At 43.8% G+C, this 24,495-nt stretch overlaps 2 protein-coding genes across 2 annotated transcripts in view; one reads left to right on the top strand and one right to left on the bottom strand.

The window, feature by feature from the left end:
• The first annotated feature begins 2,086 nt into the window (after positions 1 to 2,086).
• On the top strand, positions 2,087 to 2,622 carry CEBPG (CCAAT/enhancer binding protein (C/EBP), gamma). Its single transcript, XM_009870009.1, has one exon. It carries the CDS (start codon positions 2,170 to 2,172, stop codon positions 2,620 to 2,622), a length of 453 nt encoding a protein of 150 aa, XP_009868311.1. The 5' UTR covers positions 2,087 to 2,169.
• Positions 2,623 to 8,281: 5,659 nt separating this feature from the next.
• PEPD (peptidase D) overlaps positions 8,282 to 24,495 on the bottom strand; it is a gene marked incomplete at its 5' end in the record, with an annotated part of 127,816 nt that continues 111,602 nt past the window's right edge. The window contains 2 exons of the mRNA XM_009870010.1: positions 8,282 to 8,431; positions 16,552 to 16,743. Coding sequence (XP_009868312.1) covers positions 8,282 to 8,431; positions 16,552 to 16,743 — 342 coding nt within the window. The remainder of the gene's footprint in view (positions 8,432 to 16,551; positions 16,744 to 24,495) is intronic.

Here is a 24,495-nt window from a genome sequence, read left to right as displayed (position 1 = left end):
CTGCTTATTTAGTCAGAATCTAAGGCTTAAATGTGGTTTGCAAAAGTTACTTTAAGAGTTGAAATCAGGAAAATACTAAATAGGTATGTATGTAGATTTAGCTGTACTAATGTCAAAGAGCTGATAGTCTCTTTCTGCCCTGAAATACAAAAATTAGAAGATTTGATAGGAAGGGTGTGGGTATACTTACACATTTTCATCACTTGTTTTAAGTGAAAAGACTTCTCTGTGACAGAGAACGTTAATTTTGAATAAAGTTTAAGCCAAACTTTTTAGGCTTTTCAGAGAGTTTTACTAAAACATACCCCGTAGTTGCATCTTTTTCTTTCTTGTTATGGAAGAAAATTTGTAATTGATATAGGCAGTAGAATTTTAACCCTTTCAGTGACACCCTAGCAGAAGGTAAAACAGCAACTCGGGTTGCTGAGAAAACCAAACAAGAACCGTGACCAGCTGATGAACCCCTGAGTATAGAAATGACCAGTGACACACAGCAGCTCCTTTGCAAACATCTCACAACATGCATTAATCAAGCTGGACATGGGAGTACAGTCACCCACTGCCTGAGCCCTGATCCTGGCGTTGGAGCAGGCCGACGCTGGGCCGCCAGCATTGCCCACCGCTCGCTGCAAGGGCTTCCCTTCCCTGGGGTCCTCCTGAGGATGGGCAAGGCGGCTGTCGGACACTGGACGTGCGATACTGCACGTACGTGTGTGAGCACAGGGCACTAGGATAGGTGATATCTGGTCTTAAGAGTAGGATTGTTTTGGGCCAGTTAGACACTTCTTCAGCATGACAACAAATCAACGCACGTTTCACTGGTCACTGAGTAATTCTTACTGGAGCCACAGGTAGGTGCTTCAGGAACTCCAAACAACCCTGCTGCCCTTCCCCTCGTCTCTCCCAGACTTCTCTCCCAGACATTTAGGAGGCCATCCTGTGAGATGGGAAGAGAAGGGGAGCAGCTGTTAGCCTGGCCAGGGCCGTGTCCCTGCAGCAGCTCTGGTGGAATCCTCCTTGTGCCACCAGTAGGGTCAGGAGCAGGCTGACCTCAGCAGCAGGGGAACATGAGTCAGGTGAGAGGCTGTCCTGCTCGTCAGGCCTGTTTGTCTGCTGGAAAGGAGAGCAGACAGTGACCGATTCAGGAACTACGGCAGGGGAACATATTTTGTGGGCGAGTCAGCTGTGGCTGCTGTCTTCCTATGGGTGGCAACACTCCTCTGTCTTTGTTGTGTAGTGATTCCCTGCATTCCTGTCCCACCCGCTCGTCACAGTACCGTTACAGGCTTAGCTTCACAGAATACCAGGTTGGAAGGCACATGAAGGATCTCTGGCCCAACATTTCTTGTCAGCTTGTCTTAACCTTGCTTGTGGTTGAAGGGATTCTTTTAAAGTCACTCTGTCACAGCCTTGACAGCACACTTAACTTTTTCCATAGATTATTTTTTTCCACTCAGTACTAGTGAGACCTTAAAACAGTTGGACATGATCTTCAAAACCAAGTGCTGTATGATGATCGAGGAAAGGTGGACAGACTCAGCACCCTCACTCCAGAGAACAGAGACCAACGAGGAATTTGTCTGTGCGTACACCCAGAGGGATAGTCCAAAGAGGACAAGGATCAAGTCGTCCTGTTGGTCAAGAGTCAGGCTGTTAATAGGTTTAAGCTGGAAAAGGAAAACTCCAGTCTGAAAATTAAGAAAATTATATAACTGGAGGAAAAGTTAGACAGTGGAGCCTGATGCCAAGACAGAGGTTGTGAAACTGGAGATATTCAAGGCTAGGCTAGACACCCATCCATCAGGGATGGCTTTGGAATAACTGAGTAAAGCCAGTGAACCATGCAAACAGCTTGACTAGATGACCCAGTAACAGTCCCTTCCAATCCAAATACGTTCGAGAGGCTTCTGAAATGTAGTTGGCAGCTTGTCCACTTCTAGCACAGTTGTGATGCGTAACTGCCAGACGTACCACCGGTACCTTATGCTAAAGCCAGTGATGTTCACGATTGTAGCTGAAACCAGCACCTTTAATAGCATTTCTTTTTTTTTTCTACTAGGTCCACCTTGTCCTTAATCCATGTGAAGACCTGTTGGAAACACCTTCTAGAAACATAAGAGTTTTCAGTCTCCTAACAAATTCTGTTCTGTCCAAGAAGAGCCTGTCCAAATGAGCAAGACATCCCAACAGAACACCGCTACAGATGCGAACGGCGTAAGCGTGATTCACACCCAAGCACACACCAGTGGTTTGCAGCAGGTTCCCCAGCTGGTGCCCATTAGTCCTGGTGGCGGAGGCAAAGCTGTGCCTCCAAGCAAACAGGGAAAGAAGAATTCCTTTGTGGATAGAAACAGTGATGAGTATCGTCAGCGCAGAGAGCGAAACAACATGGCAGTGAAAAAGAGCCGGTTAAAAAGCAAGCAGAAAGCACAGGACACCCTGCAAAGGGTCAACCAGCTCAAAGAAGAAAATGAACGTTTAGAGGCAAAAATTAAGCTCCTGACCAAGGAGCTGAGCGTACTGAAAGACTTGTTCCTCGAGCACGCGCACAATCTTGCAGACAATGTGCAACCTGTTGGCACTGAAACCACCACAACAAATCCAGAAAACAATGGACAGTAGACACTGCTGCAGCCTTATGAAATGAACTCTCAAGGTGCAGCTTGTCTGCAACACCCATGTAGTAACCAAGCAAAAACTCTGTTCTTTTAACCATCATTTTGCAGAGATCATCTTCTGTTAACCATCATTTTGTGGAGATTGTTCAACACTGAAGATTTGATACATTTAAACCAGGATTTTTTTTTTTAAATATTTTTCTCCTCTAAAAGATTTATCTAACAAATGCAGATCTAAATTCATAGTCAACAAGGAGCTTAGTATTAGGGAAATAGCATTTTCACAGAAATGTTTGCTTACCTTCTTACAGGTTGCATAATGGAAGGAATCCAGCAGGATGGTTCACTGTAGTATCAGAAATTCATGATTGGATCAAGTATCTTAAATACCTTTTAGTGTATTTAAGTCCTTTGTTTTCTCCATTAGGTATTAGGAAACTGCAAAGGCCATGGAGGGGGTTTGCTTTCCTGGGTGGTAGAGACTACTTCAAATCTGTAGAGCAAGTCCTGTAAAGCACCACTTAGGTCTTTCCTGTCCAGTTATAGCTAATGGGGAGGGTGTAGTAATAGTGAGCTGGGATGCTAGAAAAATAGCAATATACTATGATGATATATACAGGCAGTTGGCTTCCAAATGGCAACTGAGTCGGCAGCATCGTGTATAAGAGGTAAAGCACCACATTTTTAAGCCTGTATTCGTGTTGTTCAGAGTGACTGGTGGGGCCTTACGAGAACAAGACTTTGGTTTTCAGAATATGTCAAAATGCTACAGAAAAACTGTGCTCTGCAAAATTGCATTCTTGCTGAGGTGCCGGTATCAGGGAGAACGAAGTGTGCAGCTTGGCTAAGCAGTGAAGGGGGTAAGACAGCATCGGTTCAGCCCGAATGCAGGGATCACTGCTTGTTGATACTCATCTCCATTTTTGTGGCTGTTCAGATTTGCAACCAAGATCTTACAGAAATTCACAGTGATTTTAAAAATAAATGGCCCTAGTTTGAATAACTGATTCAGTGGAATTTCTGTAGCCATCATGCATTTGTGTGAAGGAGTATCTTTGGTCTTGTTTTATTTTCATAAAAGTTTTTCTATAGCAGCTTTTTAAATGCTAGTACTAAGTCTTTGCCATGATCCGTAACACGGTGGTATGTACTATATTGAGGATTTAAACAATAAAAGTAAAGCAGGAACTTTGATGTAACCTTAATTTATTTTCATTTTTAAATATTTCGTTGATGGTATGGTTGTGTTACATTTAACCTGTGTGTCTGGCTAGTGGATTATTACACTGTCTTAATTTGCCTCCTACACTACCTTTTTCCATAGATTATTTTGTAGGATGCTTGTTTGCCTTGTATCTGTACTTAGAAAGAGAATTTGGATATTATCTCTATGAAGATGCTGTTAGCAAATGAAACCTTGAAAAGTTCTTCTTGAATTTAAACTTTTAATATATGCAAAAAAGTATGGATTGTTTTGGATTATGGTAGTCTTTTTACAAAGAGAAGTTTTTGGGTTCTAGCTGCAGCTTAAGTAGGTAGGGTTGAAATATCGGAAGGTAATAAAAACCTTTTGCTTCTAGTGCTGGCCTCATTTTTCCTGTCCCTTTTGTATTTCCCTCAAATGTGGAGGTGCCCATCTCAAGCAGCTGTCTTTGAGAAATCAGTGCAACAAGCTCCATTCCCGTCTTCCACTCAGGTTTTTACTCAATGGAAAGAAGCAGAAATTCATTACAGTTTTGGCTGAATTCCTGATTTAACAACAACAAAAAGATATTAAAAACTGCAATTAAAGGGGAGGATGAAGGAACAGGAACACCAAAAACTACAAATAAAAAGATGACCTGAAAACATCTCATTTGTGATCTCCGCACCTGCTCTGGTGCAAACGGCAGGAAGGCCACTCTTCCCTGGTTTCTGCTCAGTGAATTGGGACTGTGGGGCTCTGTTGTCCTGCAGCTGGGTTGACAGGCTGATGTGGGGTCAAATAACCAGATCATGGGCTCCAAATCTCTGGTGTTTGTTTCTGATATTGGTGAAAATTATTTCCTCAATCTCTCTGAGTAGGAGTAATACTCTTTCTGATGCTCTGGAGGGTGACTTCTCCACCTGCTATTCCTGACAGCTCCAATTCCACTTCCTTCTTGTTTAAAGCAAAACCACCGAGCTATGAAAAGTCATTTGTTTGCACAACGACACTTCTGGCTTAGCAGCCTCCACACTTGCTTTGTTTGCCCAGGGAAGCATGAAGGCCGCGTGCTGCACCTCAACATGCGAAGCCATGGGCCTAAGATCATAACAAATTATTTTAAATTTACCCTCAGTGAGAGCTTGGTTGCAAGAAAGATGCTAGTCTTATTCTAAGCCCCCTCCTGCCAAAATAGCTCTCAGCCTCCCGAGAAGCAAAGGCAGAGGCAAGGTTTTCCCTCTCTTTGCCCCAGGCCCTGCAACCACAAAAATGCCTCAATCTTACCCCTCCACTGCAGGACACCCATACCTAGGTGCCTTGGATGGTTCTCTCTTCTTCCTGAAGAAAGGCTGGAATAAATACACATCCACACAAGAAAATTTCAGTGTAGGCCTCTAAAAATTAAGGTTTGCCTTTTAACACCTTTTCTTAACAAGGACAGGACACAGTGCCTGGCACAACAAGAAGCAGCATTACAGCACTGCGTGTCTCACCGGGAAACCTTACTCCCCTTTCCTCACTGCACCACGAAGAGAAGGAGTCTAATCCAGCCTCCACGAGCACTACCAGGCTCTCCCACTTTAACTCCACCCTGCAGCTCCAACAGCATAACTGGCGTAGCAGATAAATAGAGAGCACATCCAACCCCAGGGAGCTGAAGCAATTTAAATGTGTCACCTCAGAAGTGCCCAGACCTTTCTAAACACACTGACTTGCTCAACATAACCCACTCTTTCTGTTATTTTGGTGCCAATCTATTTGAGTCTGTTTGCACCAAAGGGGAAAAGGCATTTGGGAAAACAAGACAGCCAACAGCCTAAAATATCCTAATGTAGTCAAAACTAAAGTTTGCTGTAACCTGTGTTTTCCCCCCCAAGACATTTTAAGTGTATTAAGTATCATTTTGCCTTTTTTAAAAAGCTTACTTCCCTGCCCTCCCCCACCGCTAATTTAGAAAAAAGTTCTAATTCGCTTTTTGCCTAAGTGGATAAAAATTATTATAATTACAGACGAGATCCTTCCTTTTGGAAGGAAGGATGAAATTTATATTCACCAAGTTCATGGGCCTGATTATGAAGGAAAATGGGAGATGGTGCACCATCCCAGACTGAAACGCATCCACGTCTTGGGCAAACAAAACAAGAGAGAAGCTGGTTACATGAGTGAGTGCTTTCCCCCCAGAATTCGCAGTAGGGTTTGTTCGCTGGTACATGTTGAAGCAAAACCAGTTCTGCCTCCTGCAGCACTCCAGATTGCTCGACCTGTTCTGCAGCAGCAGAGCCCAATATTTGCCAAGATTAATCACCGGCAGGGAAAGGCCCATTAACTAGACTGGGGTTATGGCTCAGTTGAAACAATTCCAAAAACTCTCTTTTTTTGAAAATCTCTGAAGTGTTACTTTAAAATAGTAACTGCTGTTGAACTCAAGCAACAGCAGGTTTCAGAGTGCCCAAAGCAGTGGGCGATCCCATGGGTGTGTTCACAGGAAAGCACTTGGACGTGGAGGGAACAAGGCTGAGGCCATGAGCACTGTCATGCACTGAAAAAACCTCCTGAGTTTTAGCGGGAGACAAGTCCAGAGAGGTGCCAGCGTAGTTTATGTGTTGTTGTTATCTGCAAAACCACCAAAGAAAAGCCTGATGTCCTCTGCACAAGTACCACATTTCATAGGTACGAGACTTGCAGTCCACAAAGACAGAAGCATTAGCACAGCTGCCCACAGAAACTGCTATCTCACCCCTTCCCCTTCACAGTCAAGACCTTCTGCACTTACCTCTTACAAACCAATGCAGAGCAACCTTTAAAAAAAAAAGTAAATAGACTCATTTGTTAATAAAGCAACATTAAACATTAGGAGTGAAGTCCCCCGGACTATTTGACAATGTCTTGTCTTGTCTCCAACATGCAGTTTCCTATTTAGCAATGGGTCACCAAACTATTGTGAATAAAGAGCAGGTTCTTGTCACACAGATCAATCCAATAAGCAAAAAGAGCAACACATCTGACGATGTTTAAGGAAATTCAGACCTAAGGCCAGTCCCAAATGGGGGGCACAAAGACTGCCACCCAGTAGTTTTTGACACCATCCAAGCCCGTGTTGTGTTGTACGCCCCGCCTAAGACAGGCACTTGCAGGCACCCAGAAGCTCACAGTTGGTCCCATCGCCTGCGTGCCAACTCCAGGATGTGAGCAACAGAACCGAGATGCTGAGATGATCACGTCACCTGATCCCTTCACAGTGGGAAAACCCTCACCTGGCGAGTCACGGGACTCAGAAAGGCCCCGACACCCTGCTGGGACTTCAGCTCCCTGACAGGGCAGAAGGATACTCAGAAGTGGCTTTGCAGTCAAACTGTGCGATGGAGCCTGAAGACCAAACAGGAGTTTTGATGTGCTCATAAAGTGAGCAAGATAATTTTTATGTAGTTACAGCAACTAGTGCTATTTTATGATGCAAAAAATGTATTTATTCTCCTGCAGGCTGATGAACACCTACAGTAAAGAAAGGCTTCTCTGGATAATTTAAATTTTGCATGAATGGAAAACCACTTTATGATCATTATTAATATGTTTGTGGTGCAGCCAAGTAAAACGTACCTTATTTCATTCTGAACTGGCTAACACTGGACAGTTAAAAATAACTCTATCATTCTGCACAACATATGCTGCTGAATGACCCTGAGCCCTGCAGCAAAAATACTCCCTTGTGCAATTTGTAAGGCTTGTGAACACCACTGCAATCTACGTTTTTAAGGAACAAATAGATGGACAAATCTAATAAGCATCAGGCTGTGTGCAAAGGATCAGTAAATCCACTATACAGAGCAGAAAAATCTGGCTAATGAAAGGTCAAAGCTTCCAGAGCACAAACTAGAAAGGTCAGATAAAGAAGCAGGAACAAGAGCAAAAGAGCATAATGATCACAATGCTGTAAACATAAATGATGCCAGGGATGAATTTTAATAAAAATTTGATTCTGCTTACTCCATTGATACTGAAATAAGATCCGTATGAAAAATATAAGTGCCATTATGTCCACCGAGAACCGCTGATTTTTTCTTCTGTGTTTTCACAGTGCTTCTGATGAAGTTTAAAACATGACTTAGGTTGTTACAATTGCTGACAGCATTCAGATAACCCATTTGGTATTTTAAAGACTTTCAATCATCAAAATACAGATTTAATTGCAAGATATGTCTGAGCTGAGATGTGACAGAAGTTTAAGCCCCACTGATAATGCAGCAGGGTTATTCAGGTGGCACTAGGGTAATAACGTAAACTGCTGACTGCAAGCAGCAGCATTTGAGTTACCTGCGTATCAAGTTCTAAAGCCTTCCACCTTCATTTTTAACAAATGAATCATTCCAGCTAATTGACTGCCTGCCTCTCTTGCTATTAAGCATTTTACTTTATATGTTGCAGCATTAAATCAGAACGATGACAGATCAGCGTGAGACAGTAAGTATCATCCTGAAGTTTACTGCTTTTGGCTGGAAAGGCCACCAAATGACTTGGCACTGCTTTGGCCTTCTGCCATGAAAGCCTCTATTTCTTCAACGGTACGTGGGACGCACGTTAGCAGCTCCATTCCACTGGCTGTCACTGCGATGTCGTCCTCGATCCGGACCTGTCACAGAGAATACATGGTTACCAAGGTATTCCAGCTCGGGATGAGAAGCACATCAGGCAGCGACAGCAGTGAGAGCACAAGGTGTGTTTCAGTCTGGTGTTGATGTAACACCAGGCAGAGCGACGTACCGCCAGCACCAGAATTGCCCATCGCCACTGGCACCGCGGTGCAGAGCTCTGTAGGGTCCACTAGTCCCTGCCACCCTCCTGGGGTCACACAAGCTCCATGGTGACCTTGGCAGGGCAGCGCCACAGGAGACTCAGGTGGTGCCTCTGCTCCGTCAGGTACATCAGGGACAGGCTGAGAGAGATGCTGCATCAGTGAGCTCAGGCTGCGTAATTGCATGGGGCTAAGAAATCTCAGCCCCCTTAAGGCTTGAGGAGCAGCATAAAAGGAACATTCTCCCCTGAATTTGCCTCTAGCCTCACTAGCTCAGGGCTTGCTAGGGACAGGTTCAACAGCAGTGCCTCCTGACGCCCAGAGTGCCTGTCCTTGAAGCGGTCCTGCTGCTGAGCTGCAGTTAACTGCTCTTTGCAGTTAAACACCACATTCTCTTCTCTAAACACAACAAACTTTCAAAAGAGGAACTGCAACATGAAATAGCTTGTAGCTGATATCCAAAATGTTGAATTTTTGAGCTGATGAGGAAATCCTAAGCAGGTCAGACAATCCTTTTAAAATATAATGACTACATTTCAAATCAGTCAAGGAAAAAGCAGATCCTCTCAGTTTTCCAGCTCTTGTTCTGTTAAAATGAAAAGTATGCTCATTTCTGTTTGACTCTAATCTCTTCTTACCCGTAAATATGCCTACACAGTCATTTCCTGTTATCTTATCAGAAAAATGTTAGCAAGTTGCTAAGCTGCCATAAAAGCAATTTTAGTAAGGTGTAAATCCAAGAGAACACAAACCCCAGGGACTCCCACCTTACAGTTGTTTTAATTGTTTCTGACCTCTTGACATTTTTGACTAAAAATAAAGTTGGTTAACATTTGTACTTCTGATTGCAAAATAATCCATTTGTTCAAACAAAATGAGTCATCCAGTCCTTATTAAACTGTTTAATGATGTCTTTGCCAGACTATTTCTTTTACTTGGTATCAAGTTAAGTGTATTATAAAGCAGAATTAAATAAACAAACCCCATTCAGTTCACACATTTGATTTGGACAGCTGTAAATTTGAAAGCTGTGAGGCTCTTTACACTTGGTGTGCCTGAAAGGCCGGTGCCTCGTGGCAGAAGAGGAAATCAGCAACACACTGAACGACTCCGTGCACTTGAACAGATTTTACCAGGGTGCGTTTTTTTTATTCGTTGCTTTGAATTTGGCCAAATGAGCAAAAAAAATAACCCAAGGCTTCAGCGATATGTTCGAATGGCATCTAAAGGTGAATCGTGCCCTCTGCCTCACAGCAGCCCCAGCACCTCTCCTGCTGGGTCCTGGTCCCAGGCACAGCCCGCCTGGATAGACCAGCTCCTGCCAAAAACCTGCTGGTGCCAGGCGAGCCCTGCAGAAGTGCCAGAATCCAGAGGACAGACCTGGTGACAGAGTAAAAGCCAAAACATCATGTTGGCAAGCACAGCAGTGTGAAGGGAGCTGGGCACAGCGTTGATGTGGAGAGTGAAAATGTCAGCGCAGAAGTAAGTCTGAGAGCAGGGGGGAGGCCAGCCGAAGCTAGAGCTGTTTGCGCTTCCGGAGAGAGCCTCTTCCTGAGCACCACTAGACTCACAAACCTTCACCTGCTTGAACTGAAATTCCCCCATGTATCGGCTACAGAGCAATATCAGCCATGATCCATCTGTTTTACCAGTAAGAATAGCAAAAGAAGAAAAAAAACTGGTGCTGTTTTCCAGTTCAGTATCTTGACCAATACCTTGGCACTCTTTAGGAGGATGGACTGACTTGAAAGCAGAGCAGATGAAAGCCAGACCAAAAGGGAGGGGAAAGAACAAGTGGTACAAGGTGTCTGTCAATGCTACGCCCCATTTAGGCCACAAGAGAAAACCAGGATGGAGAAGGAGCTGGAAAACTGAGTTAGAATGACGGAAGGAGCTGGGGGAAGGACGATACCGTGAGGTGAGACGATGACAAATAATGGACAAAGAGAGATGGGCCTGGCTAAGGAGTCCAGGAAGGGAGATCCTGGTGAAGGTTAGAAGGGGGACACACTGAGTGAGGAGAACACAGGGGTTGCTGGAGCTGGGGAACTGAGAGTTACCACAACGGGGAGGATGGGGACATTCATCAGTTTGGAGTGCCACACACAACTCACTGTAAAGGAGAAACATTGCTAGGAGCTGACATAATCAATCCACAGCTGTGGATTGCTGTGAAAAGCAGGACAGTCAGCACCGTCATAGCCTGCTCACCATCAGCAACTTCAAATGGTCTTTGGGATGTAACACAGACCTGCGGGAGGTGCAGAGACCTGCTGCTTCGACGGGGCCTCACCCATCACTCCCAGGAAAGCTCCAGCTCTTTCTCCAGGATCTAAGCATTTCTCTGCCCGAGTGAATCTCACCTGAAACAGGCCCCTAACCTGACAGAGAAGACAGACTGCTCACTCTCAGTGCATGTTTTACTTTTGCCTAAAAGCAACTCGAGTGCATAGGAACACAGATTCTCAAGGCGGAGGAAATTTTTGCATTTGCTCTCTTCCTTCATACCCTCCATGCTTCACCTTGAGCTTAAACTCAGCAGCAGCTCCACAGGACCTGCAAAACCTTCCCTACAGGAGAGGTCGGCATTTGGTCTTGTCTCCTGTCCAAATGGACAAAAGATGCTGGATCTGCCTGGCAAGGCTCACTGGCTTGGGACTGTCTTTCCCAGTGGGGGACAGCGGTTATGAAACTTGCTCTCAGCTCTGTCCCTGTTCACAGGCTCTTTGTTCAACAGTGCTGCTTGTTTCAGGGCTACAGAGTGGTTTGGAATCAAACAGGGCTTAAAGGAACAGCAGAACGAGGTGTGAGGTTCTGCAAATGCCCCAGGGGAGGCTTTGTTTTTTTGGTGTGCAATGGCATGCTTCAGAAAGCACTTCTGCGAAGAAGGTGAAGTGGCCACGAATGCCATGACTGTCCCTGTTTCTTATCAAGGGTAGTGGCATGATCTGTCCAGCCAGACCTTACTGCACAACTGCCTAACACCAGTAACAGACTATCATGTGGCTCGACTCAGCAGACCCAACTTCGACCCACAGTACGGCCGTGCGGGCACAGCCAAGGACCACATAGGAGTTAAATACCAGGGCTGACTGTCAGCTATATATACAGCCTCGCACTTTGTCCTCACTTACTAATACAGTCATGCTCCCCAGAGCCTCCTGTGTTATCTTCCAAGGGAAGGGGGTTGTAGCACTCATTCATTTCTTTTGGATGATGATACATATAAAAGGCTTTTGAGAATCAAGAAACAATTTTGGCCAATTAAATAGTTCAGATTTGCATGATGACAGATCCCAGATGTGATTAAAAAAGACCACTGGTGACGTCTCCTTTTTTTTTTAAAATCTGTTGTGCATTTGTTTGATTATGGCTGTGGAAGCAGCAATGCTATCGCTGCAAAATCTCAGAGTGGGAGACTCGCCTGGAAACGATGACAGGATGTGGGCCACACAAGCTACCCCATAAAGTTAATTAACACACGTGTTTCTGTCTGGCCAAGGGATCCATGTGTCTGGTTTTACAGCTGGTATCCTACAGAGGCAGATGCATATAGCCAAGGGGACTTACCTTGACTCAGTCATCAACTCACTAATAATTTTTAACAGAGCAACCACACCACAAGCAGGGTTCAACCTCTGTGTTTCAGGGGGACTGCTTGGGAAACAGAGCTGCCTTTCCATCACACCCAGGGACAGGCGGGTACCTTGCAGGGCTGGTGAAGGCACCTTCCTGTTACCACATCACACGAAGTGGGAACACTAAGGCATTTTCTATAGAGGCTGGTAGGCTCTGGGTGACACAAGGACTCCTTCTCATCCCATGCTGCCAGTCTTCCCACTTCTTTTTGACAAGCAAGTCCTTATGTCAGGCACATTTTATTTTAAAGGCCCACATATAAACATTTTATAAAAGAGGATCAATATTAGTAGGGTGAGGCCATGTATTTTATTAGATCAACTGATATGGCTGGGAAAAGAAGCTTCAGGCACACAGTCCCTTCATCCAAGCTCAAAAAGAAGCAATCAACTATAAGCTAGATATGGTTTAGAAACAACGGCTCTTATTTTAACCTAATTACGTTAATTAGACAAGAGAAAAGAGTTAAAGAAGGTTTAAAAGCAACTAGTCACTGCTTTTAGGCTGCCTACACCTATCACTTCTCTTACACGAACTTTAAAGAAAGCTTTGTATTTCATTATGACAACTGCCTTCCCACGAAAACTTTTCCAAAAGATGCTGTGTAGCATTATTGAGGCTGCATAATAAGAAATGTCAAAAAGCAGATGAGTTTAATGTATATTGCCTAGTAAACTATTTAATTCCACAATACACATTCACCATAAACCCAGAAACAGAGCTCAGCCTTCTGAAAAATAAAAACCAGGACAGAGACAACTGCATAGCTCTGTGAACCAAAGGTAGAAGCAATTAAATATTTTGCTCCCTATTTGGTTTAACATTTGTTCCCGAGTAAGGGAAGTATTATTGTTTTGAAAAATATTGTAATATTAGCAGATCTTCAAGGTTCTGGGATTTGTAAATCTATTTAACTTTTAAATGAGAAAAATCTGCAAATGAAAGAGTCTTTCAGCATTTTCTCTAAGTTGCACAGTTTTCAGTCTAGTGTTAGTTTTACAAATAACATCAAAAAATAAAGCCTGAGTAGACTGAATATTTAAGGCCAAAAAACAACTGAATAGTTTTACTGGGTCTTTGACAAAACATCATATGAACTGCATGAATCAGTAATCAGCTTATGAAGAACGGAAATGTCAAATCCTAAAGGGCAGCATTTGGAGTCGGTATTTCCCCGTCCCTGAGGAATCGGCTGCTTTTCCTGAGCAATACAGACAACTGTACACACATAGCTCTATTTGCACACCTATGTTTACTTATGAGCATGGCGGGGCAGAGTCCAGGCAGAGCAGAGGCGCTCTGGGACGGGCACCACGCCAGCGCGCGGCAGTAGCCCTTGCCCCACAGAATTTACGACCTGGGTACATTGGACCTTCGTTTTGCAGATGGAGAACCAAAGCACATGTGACCGAGTAACTTCCCGAAATGAAATGAGGAACCTTGGGAAGGGCTAAACCCAGCAGCTGTCAAGTAAAGGGCTAAGGGCCTCAGACATGACAACCCGTGCTCTTGGAAGCAGATCCCCTCGCAAAACCTTTTGCCTCCCTCCAGAGGGACCTGTATTTGACCCAGAACAGCTCTTGTTTGATAAAAGCCCCAATTACAAGGCCCCTGAGCAGCACTTTCAGCCATGAAGCCTGGGTACCTGTGTCACAGGGGGCAGGTGGGCCGGGCTGTGGTTGTGCACAGGAGCTGTGCGGTGCCACCTGCCGCAGCACAGGGCAGGAGAGGGAAAACCTCATGTTGTCTCTCATTCTTCCCTGCTTTTACAATCTCTTTATGCTACCAACAGGCAGCAAGAATTGCAATAAATGGCTGCAAAAGAACATGGCAAAAGAGCTTCTCAATGCAGAATCTTGTCACAGCCAAGAAAAGTATCTAAAGCCCAAAGAAGACCTGAATTCAAGGCGAATTCATTAAAATCCACAAATCCCCTGTGCAGACAGCCATACTCAGAATTACAGTGGTGTTACTTTGGTTAATATAAGTTCATTTCTGAAATGAATTAAACTAAACCAAACTAAATTAAGAAGATTTTAATTAGTGCTGAACTCTGCAGAGCAAAATGGACTACTTATTTCATTGTGTAGAATGTATTTTTCTTTTAAACTTAAAGGAAGATTGGACGGGCTGTACTGAGCTCTTTGCCTAGAACTGACACAAATACTAACTGTTGTACTATTAATATTTGTCATTAAACGCACTGGGCTTCACAAGATCTGTTTTAATCACATGGATAAAAAGTTTTCTGACAAGTTTTTATGAGAAATACTCACTCATTCTGGATAAACTAGAATGAACCAGCATGTAGGTAACTAAGCATGCTACACAGCCCAAACTGCATGTTCTTTTTATGCAGAATCAAGTCACAATGATAAAGATGGAAAAAATAATTTTGATTGTATTATAATTCAGCTTTTGTGTAGAATTCACAAATATTCGGATGTACTTGAGTCTTGGATTTTATTTCCATTCTTCTCCTGGACAAAATCAAGTGACAACATCTGGCTCAGGGTATGTGTGTATTATTTTTTCCTCTCTCTAAATAAAATGTATTGTTCACAGGGGATCAGAGATTTAGATTTTGCTCAATCGTTTTTGGGCAGCTCCCCCTTTTAGCAAAGTTTGTTGGCTAGCTCTCCTTACAAGTCATCATTACCCAAAGCTAAGCAAAAAAAAGGGGAGAAAGTTAGACTTTGCTTGAAATCTCTGGAACAAAAGTGCCTGATCCAGCAAGTTATTACCAAGGTAGAGATCCTGCACTGTCACTCCCACACAAACACAGGCAGCGAGTGAGCCATGTGCGTGCCTCGGGCTGCAGAGCTGGAGGGGGCATTCACAGCAAGTCTTGGAAAACCATGAGCTTTGCTGAGCATTTCCAGCGAAAGCTCACCAGGAATCAATTCAACTGCCGAAAAACTCCCACAGAGTGTTTACAAGGAAAGTGAAGATAGTTGAACCTGTTTTTGTTGCGGTATCAAGCTACAGAAGCGCATTTCAGCATTCCTCCTCCCATATGTAACGCGCTCACCATCAGAAAATGCAGAGTTAGCTGCCTTTCCTTCACCAGTATCTCGGCTGGTTGGCTGGCAAGTCTTGACAAAGAAACAACAGAGACAGATAACGTCCCAAACCTCAGCGGTGAGTTAAATACCAGTGAGCGTAAAGTCCCGCATCTCCCGGTAAGGCTGCACATGCATAGTATGTGGAGCCTCTGCGGGCGGCTGCCCAGGGGCCTGGCTGGTTCACACGACTGGTGATGGCACATGCAACTTGTCTGTTGGTGCTGGTGGTTCAAAGACAGCTCAGACCAAAAGTGTTACAGTAATTACCCTCTCATGGCTGGTGTACAGTGATAAATTAGCTGATGGCAGCAGTAGACAATTCCTAACGAGTGACTTTTCATACCAGAAAATCACCGCTGCTGCCAGTGATTGTTAGCTTTGTTGAGACTTAGCAGAAAAGCCACGAGGAGGATGGGGCATTGCAGCTGCCTGCTCTATCTTCTCTACGCATGAATACAGAAGCTCAGAGAACAATGCGGTGCCCTTCAAATGCTCACCCTGCTACAATGAAAACCTACTGGAAACCACTGTGACTGGTAAACGCTCTGAGGGCACTGGCTTTGAATGGTAAGTGAGCCCCGGAGAGCACAGAGGAACAAGGCCCCTCTACTTGCACAGCAGCTGCCAGCATGGGAATGATGACCTGGATTGTAGCTACCTCCTGGCCAGCCAACCTTCCTGCTCCTGAGCCTGCAATGCGGTACCTCGAGCACAGGTGTTCGTGAAGACCATTGGCCATTCCCTTGGAAAACAGGGAAGACTTTACGTTCAAAAGTTTTGCATTGTTCTCACAATACACCAGTAAAAGCAATTATTGCTGTTTTTCTCTACTGACTCCCTGACTTAAACAGCTTCAGGCTCTTCTGCCCTGAGAGGGAGCACTGGCCTGTGCTGCTGTCAAGGAAGCTAATTCTGGAACATGGATCTCAGCCTCATATTTCATAACATACATTAGACAAAACACCTACCTGGCAAGCCACTGTACAGTGCTGACAGAAGGTATTTCAATCAACGGAAAAATACGGGTCTATCATTAATCAGGTATCAGCAAGTATAAAGCTGCATTCAAAAATAACAAAAAAACCCCACAGCTTGTGTGCAGAGTCAAACGGCTGAAAGCACCAAGGTGCTGCTTCAGGAAGAGCCCCATGTGCAACACATTACAACTCCCAAAAGATTTCTTCTCAATTACAGAGTAAGGGCAAGCAAATGAAAAACCAATTTCAGAAAATCATCTGGTTAAGAATTACTCACCCCACCAAATCCTCTAAAGCGCTGAAGGACATCATTGTTGATGAAACAGGACTGCGCAGTATCATGGAGGGCTTGGTCTAACAGGTGGTCGATGAAGTAGATGCCTGGCTCAATGGTGAGCACCATGCCCGGCTCCAGCCTGCGGGCGGTGCGCAGGCTCCTCAGCCCCGGCAGGTCGATGCGCTCCACCCCCTGCGGAAGAAATGCAGGTTCTCACAGACAGAAGGGATATATCATGGTGACCTTTTATCAAGACCCTCCTATGCTGACTGCTCCAGAAGAGACCCGAAACACAAAAATAATCGTGAAGTAGAGGACTGAAACTGCTTTACAGTCCCCTCTCTCCATCAGTCCCCTCGTTCAGTGTTCACGTACAGCAATGACCAGCTTTCAACTCAACTCCCAAACTGCTTTTTCCATCACAGAAATCTTGGCTTTGGATGTGCTTGGTACTGTCCCTCTACCTTGGGAGAAGTATTGCACTATGGAGAAAAAAAAAATTACTTTATTTCTTTCTCTACCATCCCTTGCAAAACACAGTATTTTAAGCTAGGTGCAAATCCTGAAATGCTCCCTCCACATCACAGCTGAAATAGCTGAACTATTGCACATCCAAGGATGTGCAAATGCTTATTCTCACTGAATGTTATTAAAACTACACATTTATGATCTTGATTCAGGAGCAATGAGTCTACACATGACCTCATAAAAGCAGCCCATTTAAAACTAAACTTTTGTCAGATTCAGACTTTCAGGCAACATGGTGCTGACTGATATTATTAAAAACTAAGTCAAAACAAGTCCTGACTAGCAAAACATTCTGATTCCCAAAAGCTGGTAAAGGAAAATGATACATGAGGACGTGCTTAGTCAAAGACTAAGTTCAGGATATTAATTTTCTTCCCCCAAATGTGCCAGGTATTGCAACATCGGAATAAATATATCTCAATCCCATTAGCTTTTTGAAAATTCTTTGCAACTGTAGCAAAATTTCATCAATGATGACCAGTAAACAGCTCACAGGCCCACCAGCTTTCAAACACATGCACACGCTTTGCTCATGAACACTCTTCAGCTTGAGCCAGAGAGTCAGAGGTTAACAGGTCTGCAAGACTGAGGTGTTATTTATCTGGTCTCCAGGTAGCATTTCCAAATCTTGCTTCTGGCCAAAGCCTTGGGGATTTTTCTTGCCAGCAGAAGGGGCATCCCCTTTCAGGATCGCTGTCAGTGTGACTGGTACCCAGAGGACGAAGAGACCCTTCCCCAGGACACTGCCCTGGGTGCACGGGGCAGCCCCGGCATGGCCGTGCTCTGCCCTTCCACCAGCCCAGCACCAGTGGGTGGGGGGCAGGAGCACACCCCCCTCATCACCACTTTTTAATCTCATTGACTCATTCGCTCTTCAGAGTCTAGCTAGCCCCACAGTACTGTTTGCTCTGGAGCTCCACTGTCAGTTCAGAGAAAGCCTCTTCCACAGAACCCCTGCTTGCCACTTCCACTCAGCAGTGTTGGCAGTATTCTCACCGGTCACCCGAGTAATATCAGGGTTGTTTTTTTCCCTTCGCAGATGCTCAGCATCTTGCAGCAGCCAACATTTTCAGAGCTCACCAGCCTGGGTATCTGTGTGTTTGGCCATTTTTCAGAGAAGCGGAGCATTTGCTTGCCCTCGCAAGGCAGCAAGTGTATCCTGACCATTTTCACCATGTATTTGATACATTTTATTCTGTATGTTTGATCTGAATTTTGCAGAGCATTACATCACACTAAAATAAGAAAGCACGATTTTGTTTTACTGAGGCTAGAAAACAAAAATATTGTAATATTAAGCAAGGCACTGCATTTATATTCTTATCAAAAACCAATGAGAATCAATACATCTCTAAACTTGAAACAATAACTGCACTAAAATGGAGCCATTTTTCTTTCTGCTGCTCCCCCATGGGGTTTGGCATCTCACACATTCATTGTAATGTGTAAAGGAAATGAGGGCATCCAATCTTGTGGATTAATCTCTCCATGAGCTGTAAACAATTAGATTAGTGTCTGGACCTTTTGGTGTCTTGCCAACTATCTATCGGCTGCTTTACAACAAACAACCCATATTTGGCTTTTAAGTACACTTCAATTCTACTTGTAAATGCCTTTTCTGAGGCAGTCAATCCAAGACAGATGCTAGAAGGATGAATGTGCAGCGAGGAAAACAATGGCAAACATCCTCTGAAGGCAGCCCTGGCACGGCACCCGCATTTTTTTGCCTTTTCTTAAAACAAGGGAGGTTTACCACCAGGTGTGACGATCAAGGCTCGATGCCCACTTCAGACACCTCTGTTCAGCCATGAAAGCGACACATAGACATTTTGTGTGGACTGCTTCCAGTCTGATTTTGCTCTTAGGACTTCCTCCGAGAAGCTAATCACACAGTTACAACCAAGGAGCAAGACCCATGGATTCACATTTAGAAATTTCCTTCAGCAGTGCAGGCACTCTGGGCTGTCAGAAATGCATAGGGGGCACCTGAGGCACCCAAACACTCCTGCTCCCCCAACAGTAAAATTTTAACTTCTCTAGAAGGAATTCACACACTCTTTGATATTCTCCTATCCTATCTCAACTCTAGGTTGTGTCGGCTCTTGGTTTCATCTCCAGATCTTTGGATTTTGCTGGCACTGAAGTCACTTTTAAATGGCAGCGGCTACATCTCTTCCATGACAGCACCTCTAATGGCTCTTTGGAGAAAGGGCAACACCACTGAGCTTTCCACAGACAGCAAGCAGGACGCCAGTGGGTGAAGGCAAGCAAGGTGCTCACCAAGAGATGTGTGAAATACATGATGAGAGAGAAGTTCTGGCTATTGTGTGCACATGGCCATGCACACCCTGAGCAGAGGACTGCCCCAGTCCAACTTGCAGCAAGGCTGAAGGACAACACAAGCTGGGACAGAGAAGTGGCAGAGTGGTGACAGGGTAAGGCGACCAAGCAGGGGAGATGGCAAAATTCCTTCTTTTAAGAACAGCACTGGATGAAAATGCACATCAAACAACGGCTTCAGCATCCCAAACAACACCTGATCTCTGGGCATTCGTGACCATCTCAGTAGCCACCATGGCCATCAGGTCCAGGTGCTGACAGTACTCAGCTCAGTCTGCTTGTTTATAAAAACTAGAACAAACTGAGGATTCTTTTCATAACTGAAACACCATCCCAACCCCCCAAACAAAAGGTGACAGGTTTGAAAAAAGGACATCACGATTTTCCCCCGAGTCAAACCCTACTGGGAGCAAAGCCTCACACTGTCGTCCACTGGTAATGAATCTTCTGTCACTAATGGGGAATTTTCTTCTTCACAAAGGAGAAAATCCGTATTTTATAGCTAAATATTTTTCTAGAATAACCATTATGTTGTTTTGTAGTTAGATGAAATGAAGAGTAAAAAATGTGGCACAGCAGCTGTGTGGATATCTGCTTCTATTACTGTTATATCCTGGAGGCCTGGCCACGGAGCAGGACCCTCATAAGCTGGTAATTTGCCTCAGAAAACCTTAGAGAATAATCTAGAAAATATTAACACCTAAGCATCTAAAAAGAGACTCCCAGTGATATTCTGGGAAAACTACTTCTTGAAGAGCTGATTATTTTCCTATATATTGCAACAACAGACTATATCCAAAATTGTTCTCTACAACTGATTTTATTTGGAGGTTCTGCTCGCATTTTAAAATTTAGACACTCCCCCCACAGTAAGCACAGATGTACAACACTGCCATTTGTGAATGTACTCCTGCCAAGAACATCAGATTCCAATTAATGGTTCACGTAAGGTAACAAAACCCAGCATGTCTAGGCAATAAGGACTGTCAAGGGAACAAGAGAATTATTATGTAAACTGATTCCATTACTATGTAAGCAAACTAAAAGTTCATACTAAGTGTGTAGTAATATAAAATAAAGATCTATTTTTGGAATAAGCAGAGAATTAGGAAGTATGCAAATATGCCTATCTCCCCCAGAAAAGTGGTTGTGGAAGACCAGAAGCTGCAATGTCCCCAGAATTTCTCTGTGTAAGGATGAATTACTGCCTGCTCCTAAGCAACTCAATGGTTAATGGGGATATATGTTGCTTTTTCCATGGAATAACTGCAGTGTGTGTCATGCTGGATCTTGTCCCACTGACATGGGCTACCAGGCAAAGCGATCAGAAGAATAAATAGCTGGAGGCGCACTCAGGTGAGTCTAATCTTGGCTCTGACTTTGGATCAAGTCAGAAGAAAACCACAAAGTCATGTCTCTGTGCTGGCTGGTCACTGCCCGCAGGGCTGTTACGCTAGCTGGGGATGCACAAGGGCAGAGATGCAAGGACACCCTCAACCCCAAAATCAGGGGCTGCAATGCTTAGCTGGCATCACCCAGAAGTTTTCTCAAGCCAGCAAAGGCAGCAAAACATGCTCACAGTAGAGACCACCAAATCTACTCATAACTGCAAATACTGAACCAAAGTAACAGACTCATACAGTGACACAAACTAGTTTCTCTTACTTACTTCCAGCTAAATCCTTGCAGAACTTCCCTGAGCCTGACAAACAGACTGTCCCAGTTGGACTACACCCAATACAGTGAAGTCCTAACCATTTTACCAAGCTAAGTGCAATCAAGTATTTAAATTAGAATACTAACATCATATTTAGATTACACGAAATCAACACTGAAGTGAAATCTCAGCTCTTTCACTCTTCCCTATTCTCCCACTGTGTATACCCAACATCTAATTAGCTCATTCATTGTAAAAAGAATGAAGTGCTATGCAGCTAATAAAATAAAAGCCTTGCATTCCATTTCACTTGTCTCCTGGTCCCTTCTCTCTAAGCCCTTGTTTCTCTTGCTGAGTGCTACTAATGAAGATTAGTTTATTCAATCTATCCCGCTTTTTCCCAGCAGCCTGAGCTGCCTATAGTCACCTGAAGGAACTGCTCCTCAGTCTTGCCTTTGAAATCAGCAGCAGGTTACAGGAGAACATGCCCCAAGCATCACATACCACTTTGTGGCATTTGCAAGTCAAAGCTTCCAGTTCTGCAGGAGAATCTAATTATTAGCTGGAGCTTTTGGGACACAGCTCAAAGTTAACATTGGGGGAATGGAGGGTACGTGATGTTTAACTGGCTATTTTTACTGGAAACATTTTTGTCTTTTCCTAGACATTAACTGCAGTATCAGGTTTAAGTTGCCAAATAACTTTCTGTTATTTCAGGGAATGAAGAAGAATCGCCTGCCACTTATTCGAGGCACCACTGCCTGCTCTGAGTCAGATCGAGCTCAATTTCAACCCATCCCTACAGCACGGCTCTGAGCACAACTTCCCATGCCGTTTTTGCTTCCTGATCCTCAGATGTCACTAAGCTCCATTGCTATCATAGTGGAAATAATGAAACATACAGATTATATTTTTAAAACTTAACGGTGAGGAAAAAAAAAAAGCACATAGTAAAAATCACCTGAGCAGATAACTACAACAGGATATTTAAGACAAAGCATTTGTAAGGCATGAGATAAAGAATTGCAAAACCTACCAGCAATACCATTTTAAAACAAGAACAACAAGCACTGTTTAAAATCCAATGGACAAGTTTTTTTGTGACACTCAGAGAGCACATACAAGTGATGCCCTTAAACGGAAAGGCTTTTTCTTTGCGATCTTTTGATACTAATATTAGTGGAAATTACATAGTAATCCCTTTAAAGCATACCTATGGTACTTTTTATACCTTATTTTTACATATAATTGAAAGCAGAACTGTAGTATTTGGTTTTTCTCTCCTCTTATGCCTAGAATGAATTGTTCAAAAGCACACAAGCTCTGTTAGTCTCTGCTAAAATCTCAGAAAGATTCGGACTCAGATATAAACTCTCTTAGAACACAAAGTCTTTTGCAACAAACTTCAACAAGTAAAACAAACGTAAGCCAGTACCTCCTTCAAAAAAATCAACCAGAACTAATGAAACCCAAACCAAGCAATAAAAACCCCCTAAGTACACAACACCTTCTTTCTCAGAGGAGCAGGGAAATGCTGTGGTTCAACAGTGCATGGTCTGCACCACGTCCCTGCACTGACAGAGCACCTGAACCTTCCCTCCTCTTCTTCTGCCTCTGCTCAAGCCCAGAGCTCCCACAAAAACCCAAATTCCAGCATCGTCCTCACATGGAAAAGCTGCTGAGAACCGATCACCATTTTTCTGAGCACACATGAGATGCCACTGCAGGGTAAGGAGATCTATTAATTGAAGTCTGGGAGGGCTTTTAAATCCCACAGGAAAATCTTACGCTGCAGGAAACTCTCCTGGTTGGTGTTTGACTCAACAGATAACAGTAAGTATTTCGGATTTCAGTGCTGCTCTGCATCCAAATGCTGTAGAATCGAAAGTCTTCACCAATTTCTTTCTTGCTGGCACTCTGCCTGCTCGACAGCCCACAAAGCCACACATCTCTGCTACGCAGGAATTTAAAGAATCGAAAAGCAAGTGATTCAATCGGACCCCATAAAGTAGGAGCAACAGTTTTTTTTCTCCTATCTTTTCTCATGGTGTCTTATCATAGCTTGCAAGAACAAAACTTAGAGATAAAACTTGTGAAAGGCCCTTTCACTCTTTGCTCATATAAGCGCCTACCGTGCAGGTTGTTTCATGCTTGCAGGTCCTGGGTAGGCACAGCTAGAGCAAGGTTTTGTGAGGTTATGACCAAGAGAAGCTGAGGCTCTACATAACTGCTTTAGGCTTCTTGGTAAGTTCACCTCATCCTCTGCTTCTTAAAGGAAAAAAACATTAATGCATCATTTGCAATGCTAACCACAGAAAAATGAAATCTTCTGCTTCAGCATAAAGTAGGATACACAAGGTAAAATAATTTTTGCCAGAACAAGAAAGGGAACAAGATTATTCCTGTATTCTCTAGTAGGTTTGGTGACCTAAATCTCCAGACAGTCATCCAGCATTTGGGAGCAAAACTTCTGTTAGAGCCAGATACAGCATGTACCCCCCTGAGCAGCAGAGATGTTCCCCAAGCATGCAGAGTAATGGAAGGACATGGATAACGCTAAGATCAAAACAAACCTCTAACCTTAATTTGCTGATGCAGAATAGCAATGAAAGGGTCACCTTTTCACGAGAATACAGAACTGAATTAAAACTTTAAGGCAAATCTTATTATTTTACAAGACAAAACAAAATGAAACTCTTAATTCGCAAGATGTTAAAATCACAGTAGTTATTAACCTAACTTAAATTAACTGGCTTATTATTAGAGAAAGTCATCAAATGTACTTAGCATTCTTTAGAGCCTTACAGTCAATTAATATAACATGAAATTGAATCAACTCAAGCATCTAGAGACACAGAACCTAGATTTAAATGAAAACTTCAGCCCCATCTACCTCAGGGTCTGAAAATTTGGGATCACCTACCACATTTTCTCCTTTGCAACAGGCACAAACCCTCATTTATATCCCATATCGAATTTACCCAGAAACAAATGAAAGAGTGTGGGAAAGCCATCTCCATGATTAAATTTTTCAGCTGAAGCTAAGCCCAGTGGAGTTTTCACCCTTTGAAGCTAGCTCTGTCTGACTAAGGGCCAGATTTTCTGAAGTGATTAGTACCACTGGGGCCAAATTTTCAGAACTGCACAAGTTGTAGTTAGACCCTTAAAAGCAGCAGACAAATTTTCAAAGAAGTGTTCGACGCTCGGTTTCCCTGCGAGGAATACCACGGTACACTGCAGGAGGCCCGGTTCCCGAAGGAGCTCCCGACTGCCGAGTACTTCTGAAAATCAGGACATTTACTTATGTGCTTCAATGGGAAATACTGGTGGTTACAGTCCTTTAAAAATCCTGTCCTAAACATAGTTGCTAAGCCACATTTATTGCTGGCCAAAACCAATTATTCTTTATCGGGGGGGGG

Source organism: Apaloderma vittatum, unplaced genomic scaffold (assembly GCF_000703405.1).
Source record: "Apaloderma vittatum isolate BGI_N311 unplaced genomic scaffold, ASM70340v1 scaffold12065, whole genome shotgun sequence".
Taxonomy (NCBI): domain Eukaryota; kingdom Metazoa; phylum Chordata; class Aves; order Trogoniformes; family Trogonidae; genus Apaloderma; species Apaloderma vittatum.
Note: the sequence above shows the minus strand (reverse complement) of the source record. Positions and strands in the feature narration are given on the sequence as shown.